This window comes from Cyprinodon variegatus, unplaced genomic scaffold, assembly GCF_000732505.1.
Source record: "Cyprinodon variegatus isolate N-32 unplaced genomic scaffold, C_variegatus-1.0 Scaffold13, whole genome shotgun sequence".
NCBI lineage: Eukaryota > Metazoa > Chordata > Actinopteri > Cyprinodontiformes > Cyprinodontidae > Cyprinodon > Cyprinodon variegatus.
The window spans coordinates 1,472,017-1,480,083 of NW_015150466.1; the positions used below are offsets into that span (position 1 = coordinate 1,472,017).

The following is an 8,067-nucleotide window of genomic DNA, read 5'->3' on the forward strand; positions in this document are numbered from 1 at the left end:
CGCTCTGCACACCCGCCTTCGCTCTGCACACCCACCTTTACTCTGCACACCCGCCTGCCTTCGCTCTGCTCACCCGCCTTTACTCTGCACACCCGCCCGCCTTCGCTCTGCACACCCGCCTTCGCTCTGCACACCCACCTTTACTCTGCACACCCGCCTGCCTTCTCTCTGCACACCCGCCTTCTCTCTGCACACCCGCCCGCCTTCGCTCTGCACACCCGCCTTTGCTCTGCACACCCACCACCTTTATAATGAGGTCTAATTAATTCATCTAATGTTGCATCGATTAATATTAGAATCCTGCTTTATTCTTATTGGTAAAGCTGTTCATACCTTCCTACTGACGTAACTAATGCGGTTCAATCTCAGTCCTTCTGAGATGCACATATAGATGTAAAACACTCAGATAAAAAAATCACTTGATAAAACATTGAATTTTGTTGTTTTTATTGTTAGATTTATTCATTTCATGCTGCTTGAGCTGCAGGGCAACATCTCAGCAGGTGTGAAGGAAAAGATGATACCCATCTCCTCTGAAGTTATGCAATTTGAAACAAAATAGGAGAAAAACTAGAAGAGTTGATGATTTCTGAACCAACTGCGACATTACAATAAAGTTAAGATGGAGAAATGCATTTCCTTTCCTCACAGGAAACCTATAGTATAATACCTGTTGAGAAAAGCTGTTAAGGAGTAAATCTGCACAGTAGAGCAACTTAGCAGCTAGCTTTCAGTTTATGCTAACCATAAAAACAGAGAAAGACAATTTCTAGTTGCACGACCCAAAAGGTAACATGATAGAAACGTTCTTTATCAGCCATCGCTGTGCAGGAGACCAACATATTCCAGGAAAGTCTGCCTGCAAACCAGCTTAAAGAAACGAGGTGAGCCGCATCAGAAACGCTGTGAAACTTTGGTTCTAAGGTCAAAATAAGAAACATTCATCCAAAGTTGATTTATTTCATAATGTTATGATTTTCTGAGAGAATCGATGCCCCAAAGGGAGCGATGGCCAAGAAACTAAAATAAACCCCCAATGTCCTCAGCATCAGATCAGAACAGATGTTTTAATGATGGTATTAATGGTCTGACACGTTTCCATAGCAAAGATATATTAACATAATGCAGGAGGTGGTTACTAATTAAACATGAAACTTTAAAAAGGCTTTTATCACCGGTTAGACGAGCAAGCTGTCTGTTATTATAGATCTATGGCCAGAGAAGGTTAAAGATACAACAGCAGGATGATGGAACAGAAACTACATCATAAACGGAATGAAGGGGAAAGAAAGTCTTAAAACTCGTCTCCATCCCTCCGTACATCATTTCATATCTGAGCTCATAGAAGGAGGAGAATGAAACAGGTTCATGATGAATATCTGCTTCCACATCTACTCTGATAACGCTGCACTTCTGCCCAGATTTATTATGCAAGGGTTGAAAGCTGGAGCTTAACTGTAGAGTTCAAAGCGATTAAGCTGCCGTGGTGAGAGAAACTGTATTATTATTATTGTGCATTAACCTCTGCAGCAGCGGCGGCAGCCGCAGCAGCAGCAGCAGCAGCAGCAGCAGGGTCTTGCTCAGGGGCCCAGGAAGGCAGTCTGTGGGAGTGGGACTCAGAACCACGGCTTCCCTAAGCTGCAGGTCAGCAGGACGTGGCTTCCTGAGTTTGGTCCTTTATGGATGTAAATATTGTCTGACATGAATCCCCCCCCCCCCAGCATGGCGCTCTGTTCCCATTATGTTTAGATGCATTTTCCCTGCAGAGGAAGCTGCAGCCTTTATTTCTCAGCAGCTCATTATTGGACCAACAGTCAACAAAGTCTGTAAACAAACGTGTGGAATGAGCGGCTGTCTGCGAACACGGAGCGATCTGAGAGAAAATACAGCCATTAGCAGCAGATCCTGCCGGCTGCACTAATGAGAACCTGCGTGGAAATGGTTTATTTCGGTACCTTTGTCGCTGAAGTCGTCGACCAGGATGATTTCTGCGATGAGCTCTGGAGGAGAGCGGTTGAGCACGCTGTGAACCGTCCTCAGCAGCGACGACCAGCCCTCATTATGAAACGGGATGATGATGCTGGTGTTTGGAAGCTTCTCTGAGTACAGCTTCAGTTTGCAGCTGCAAACACACAGAAAACAAGGCAGATAAATGAGAGGGAAACGGATCGGGAGAAGCCTTCATCACTGGCTGGTAAAAAGCTCAACATTTTATAAACATGAAACAAGGAAAAAAAGATCAAACTTTAAGCCAAAGATGCTCAGGATGACTCTCATAAGCTTCCAGCAACAAATCTTTAAAATGAAAAGGTAGAAAAGCCGTAATAATAACACCGTACGTGGAATGGATTTTTTAGTTTTACATTTTGAATTAAAATAATAAAATATTTTAGGTTATTTTAATTGATTTAGATAAAAAGTATCAAAAAGCAGTAAAAGGAGGACAGCTGGGGTGGAATCTGTCCAGTAAAGTCCAGTAAAGTCCAGTAAAGAGCTCCACCTTAAAGAGTTGGCAGCATTAGGCAGGCAGAGCGCAGAGGAGCAGCCCGCTTTAAACTACAAGTTATGGTCAAAAAGAGAAATTAACGTCTCTAATGTTTTTCATGAAGCTCTTTACACTCAGTGTGAATTATTTCTGACCAATCCACGCTTCGCTTTGGAGCCTCAGAGCCCGGCGCTCCTGATAGACCCGTCTTCAAAATGTGGATCATTTTACATGTTTTTCTGCCTGTTGGTAAATTCACCATCTAAACTCAGTGACAGAAGTAGAATTAGTTTCCCTTCATATTTATTTTGTTATATTTCTAACGCTGCGTTCAGACCTAAAGCAGCAGGAGCAGCAGAAACATGCTGCTTCATTATTGATGCTTAAACCAGTTTAGTTCTGAAGCGTCTTTGCTGCTCTTGCTGCGCGGTGGTAAAGTGGTTCTGATGCGCGGTGGGCGGAGCTACCCTATCCTCTCTCTGCCTGGAACAATGGCGGCTATATTAGCTGTGATCAGCGGGTAGAAAGTAGTTAGAATTAGTGTTGCGCTGATGCCATTTTTTGGCCCTGATAACGATACCCGATACCTGGCTATGCAGTATCGGCCGATACCGATACCATAATAATGTAAAATAATCACCATCATGGCTTCATGTCAAGCTGCTGCCTACCTTTGTGAAGCAGGAAAAAATCTAATACAAAGTGAATCCGGTACAACTTTTTAATAAAAAGTTCTACTGGATAATAAAAATAAAAAGTTTTTATTGCCTACCAGGAGTGGGTGACAATAGTTGAATAAACTTATGGCAAACTTATGGCATGAACCGAACGAAACACAGTCGAACCGAACGGTTCGGACGGTTTTCAGAAACCGTTCCATCCCTAGTCTGGACGTACATTTCGGGGCGTGACCAAAGTCCAGCCCAGAACCAAATAAGGCAACATCCCAGATTTACGTCACCTTGGTACTTCGTTTGGATTTACATGTTTTATGGTGGAAGTTTAGAATAGTAAGATTAGCAGAGAAAGGAGGAGTTGATGGAGTTTGAACTTCTCAGTACGTCCATTTCACTCTCTGAACTATCGTTATTCATCTATGACAATAGAAACTCAGTTTTCCATCTATGACCCCATTAAACACAACATCCATAGAAACACAGTTTTAACATTAGGAAAGGGAACCATATCCCCCATAGAGCGAGGATATTGTACAGAACATGACAGCTCAGTTTATGATAAAGATGCTCAACAAAACATTTTCATGTCATTCCTGTTTTATAGAGTATTTTTTAAGGTTATCATTACCCTATTTAAAATGCTAATTGACAAAGAAAATGAGGCCTAGTGGAACCGGTGACACTGGCCTTTACCTAATGGTATAGCTGAGCTCTGCAGCAGTCCAACCTGAACAATGTGTTGCTCTTTTAATAAGACGTAATGAAGCGTACCACCTGCTGCTTTGCCCTTCACTTGCTTTCTCTTTTCTCTCCCCTGTTTCTGCTGTAAGATCAGAAGGGGAATCTGCAGAGACTGTAATTACCTCAGAGCCTCTCAGGCTCTTGCTGTGTGTCTCTATCGCATCATTCCTGCAGTGACTGCGAGCGAGACAAATGAAGGAAAGCTTTAGGACGGACCCAGGCCCACAGAGAACCCAGGTGGCCCCCGGCTGTCTGAAACCTGTCACTCTCCCGTCACTCTGACCAGTCTGACTGATGCCAACATCCAGACCCTCAGTCCCACAGCCTGACAGGAATGTAATTCTGTTTAAATGTTGAAGGTCCAATCCATTTCTGTTCAGATTTTCATTTAAATGTTGCCAACATAGACAAAGCAAATCCTGCCCTTTAGTGCAGAGTCAGAACATATTACATGTCTTAGCAATAAGGCAGGACAATTCATTGCATGTGCAGCAGAATCACAATTTAAAAAATGTAAATTTCTAATCATAAAGACACTCAAGTTTTGGTTTTGTTCACATTTATAAAGTTAAATCGATAGTTTATTTAAAATAGAGAATGCCAAATGTTTCCTTCCTGCTGCATAGAACAAAATTCTCTGAGTGCAAATCCCACCAATGAAGAAAGACAGTATTTATTTACATGTAGTTTCTGTGACGTATGCAAATATAGAAACCTTCATATGTTTGGGGTAAGAAGACCGAGAGCTTCAGCTGTTTTTATATCAGTCTTTCATAGTTATTCCTTTCTGGAAGGCTGCAGTCATAATTGAGCATCCATGAATGTTTCTGCACCGTAATGATGTGTTGAAACCTTAAAGCTATTAGGATTCAGACGCCAGTCTGGAGCTCCTTGTTCTTATTGTTGCTCTGATGAAAAATGAAGGAATAAGCATTTGGATAAGGAGCTAGGAAACAGTCTACAGACTGAACTATTAGGAATCAGCCAGAGGTGGTCTCTGGAGACTGAAATGAGTCTGTTTCTGCTGGACAATAAACTGCAATAACAATCTAACTGCTTTCTAAAACACAAACAACTTTCAATCACAGACTAACTTCATTTTGCTCACATTACATTTAAGATCAGAAAGACAGTATCTTTCTCACCCTAGCATTTAGGTTGCCGTGGGTTTTCTACCCCCCCCACAAAACGCATGAGACCTGCAGCCGGCATGTAGAGCCATGCAGGCGAGTGGAGGTAAGTAATCTGTCACATTAAACTGTAAAGTTCTGCGACAATGAACTCTGGAGGAAAAAGCTTTCATGAAAAGAATGAGAAGCTGAAGGAAAACTAAAATAAAAGAGCAAAAATATCCTGATTTTCATTCTGGGCAAAAGTATTCAGCCAGACTTGGTAAGAAACTTTAAGAAGTTTCTAGAAAGTGTAAAGAAACAACAGAAAATGTTTTACTACCAATAAAAACACAGAAGTCTGGTTCACACCATCAAGTTTTCAAAGCTGCACTTCAGTCCTTTGACAGCTACAATAAAATAATCTGTTTGACAGAGTGTGCTGCAGCGATGCCACCCTGCTGCAGAAAGCATGTTGGATGGAACCACAAGGTCACAGTCTGAGGGATAAAACGCAGAGCGGAGACCTTGAAAGTGATTGAAACTATTTTCCACATGAAAGCGACAGTAGAGGTCAAAGCAGGAAGACACTGAAGGCTGATCTGAGATAAAACAGCTCGACGGCTCTTCTAATGCTTAGACAGCTGCTTTTATGCCGTTTCTGCTCTTTTTCTATAATTCTCTAATTATTCAGTTTATTTAAATAAAATTTTCCATCCGTACTGCAATCAACCATCTATAATGGAGCTCAGCCTCTTTTATAAATGCACCACCCTGCTCACACATGGAATCACCCAGTTTACACTAAAATGTTTACAGATCATCATGTGGATCAGCAGGTTTATCTGGTTTATTTGATCAGCGATTCTCTGACGACTAAAACATCAAACTTCTTTATCGCTCAGTGGAAACTATCTGTGATGTGGGAATCTGCAGTGGGAAGGTTTATAATCACCATTAAGACCAGTTAAAATCTACAGGAAATGCTTCTAACAAAGACGTATAAAAAACATTTATCTGCTCTCTAAACACAAAGAATAAAAATACTGATTTCAGTTGATCTAATATAAAAATATCTTATGTTGAAATTCTTTACTAGGAGATATAAAATAACATTTAGTTACCTATTGTTTTTAAAAGAATTACTTATACTAAACCTCACTATAAAAAGCCTTTTTCACAGAACCCAGAAAACCAAGATAATCCGGGTTGCAGTGACCTTCTGACGCCAGCAGAGGCAGAATGAAATATAAGAAGGGAAACGGTGTAAAATTTAGAACATTTAATTATTTTATACCCTCATTCAAAGCATTTGAAGTAAACTGGAATTGGCATAAAAGTAAATATTGGCAGATTGGCTCAAATAACTTTATAATCTTTTATGACATGTTTATAATGCCGTCATGGTGAAAAACTCAGGGCTGCAAAGTACGCAGTATTTTATTGATAAAGTTCATTTTATTTACACAATAGAAGAACCAAAAAGAACAGTTTGGACTGAAACACATTTTACCATCTATGTGTTCTGACTCTATGCTTTAATCAAAGTTAGTTTCTTATGGTATAAAATGTTTGTATCATATTATGCTACAAATGTAAAGTGGTGGACAGTTGGAAGTTATGAAGCAACTGGATGTTAAATATGTTTGCAATTAGTCTCATACAAAGAAACGTCAGCATTGTTATTCATTTTGGTCTCATAATTCATGGAATTTCTATTTTCTTCATCAACAGGATCTTATGGAGCGCCTGTAAGGTACAGACCATCATCCACCAGTTGGTAGAACCACCAGCAGCAGCAAGGATTTGGGCCAGAAATCATTTTTCCAGCGAAACTTCGATCCAGCCAGAGCTCAGAGGGGATCCAATCAGGACATTTTGTTTGTTTTTATACCAAACAGTTTTAGCAATTCTTGGGTTTAACTGAGGATCCAGTTTGGACCAAGAAGCTTCCAGGCAGACGGATGCACATGTGGATGGATGAAAGGTGTCTCGCCTCTGTGGCTCCAATAAAAACACAAATCATCACACATACGTTTTTTTTTTACCCTCGGCAAAGCTTGTTTTTCACAAAGCTATTTTTTTATTTTTTTTTTCTTTGAAGTACAAATAATTTTGCTCTTATTGTGCAAGAAAAAGAAAACAAAGAACTTCCACTGTTGTGGACCCTTAATTTGACTTATATGAAGAAAACAACCAAACAGCTTTGAAAGCTTCTCATTTCAGGATTCATTTCTCTCCTGTTGATTAATGGAGAATAATCTCTAGAATAAACTGCTTTATAATATCTGGAATAAACTGCTTTATAATCTCTGGAATAAACTGCTTTATTGTTTAACAGGAGTGAAAAGCTGCAGTCGATTTTCCCTCCGTGGTCCATTTCAGCTCAGAGGCCAAAATATTTGCTATTGATTAGAAAAGGTTTGAAGGCCGTCTCCTTCTGGATCCCATCCACACCTGCCTCCTGTTTGTCTCTGGCAGTGATGGGCATCCTTGGCCACGCCGCCTTTCTTCCCTGGGCTCCATCAGCGCAGAGCTAACCTGCAGGGTTCGAGGACGCCACCCCATGGTTCCTGGTCTGGATAATCACAGGCTGAGGCTCCTGCCATGTTTGGCCTGGTGAACGCCTGATCCCTGGTGAACGCCGGATCCATGGTGAACGCCGGATCCCTGGTGAACTAAGACTGATCCCTGGTGAATGCCAGATTCCTGGTGAACAAAGCCTGATCCCTGGTGAACGCCGGATCCCTGGTGAACTAAGACTGATCCCTGGTGAATGCCAGATTCCTGGTGAACTAAGACTGATCCCTGGTGAACAAAGGATCCCTGGTGAACAAAGGATCCCTGGTGAACAAAGCCTGATCCCTGGTGAACAAAGCCTGATCCCTGGTGAACAAAGCCTGATCCCTGGTGAACAAAGACTGATCCCTGGTGAACAAAGACTGATCCCTGGTGAACAAAGACTGATCCCTGGTGAACAAAGACTGATCCATGGTGAACGCCTGATCCCTGGTGAATGCCGGATCCCTGGTGAACGCCGGATCCCTGGTGAACG

The 8,067-nt window shown here is 41.5% G+C and overlaps 1 protein-coding gene across 1 annotated transcript in view; it reads right to left on the reverse strand.

Annotated features, from left to right (window-relative positions):
- Positions 1-8,067, reverse strand: part of galnt10 (polypeptide N-acetylgalactosaminyltransferase 10) — a 118,978-nt gene that overhangs the window by 58,548 nt on the left and 52,363 nt on the right. The window contains exon 4 of the mRNA XM_015382589.1: positions 1,956-2,122. Within this exon, the coding sequence (XP_015238075.1) occupies positions 1,956-2,122 (167 nt within the window). The remainder of the gene's footprint in view (positions 1-1,955; positions 2,123-8,067) is intronic.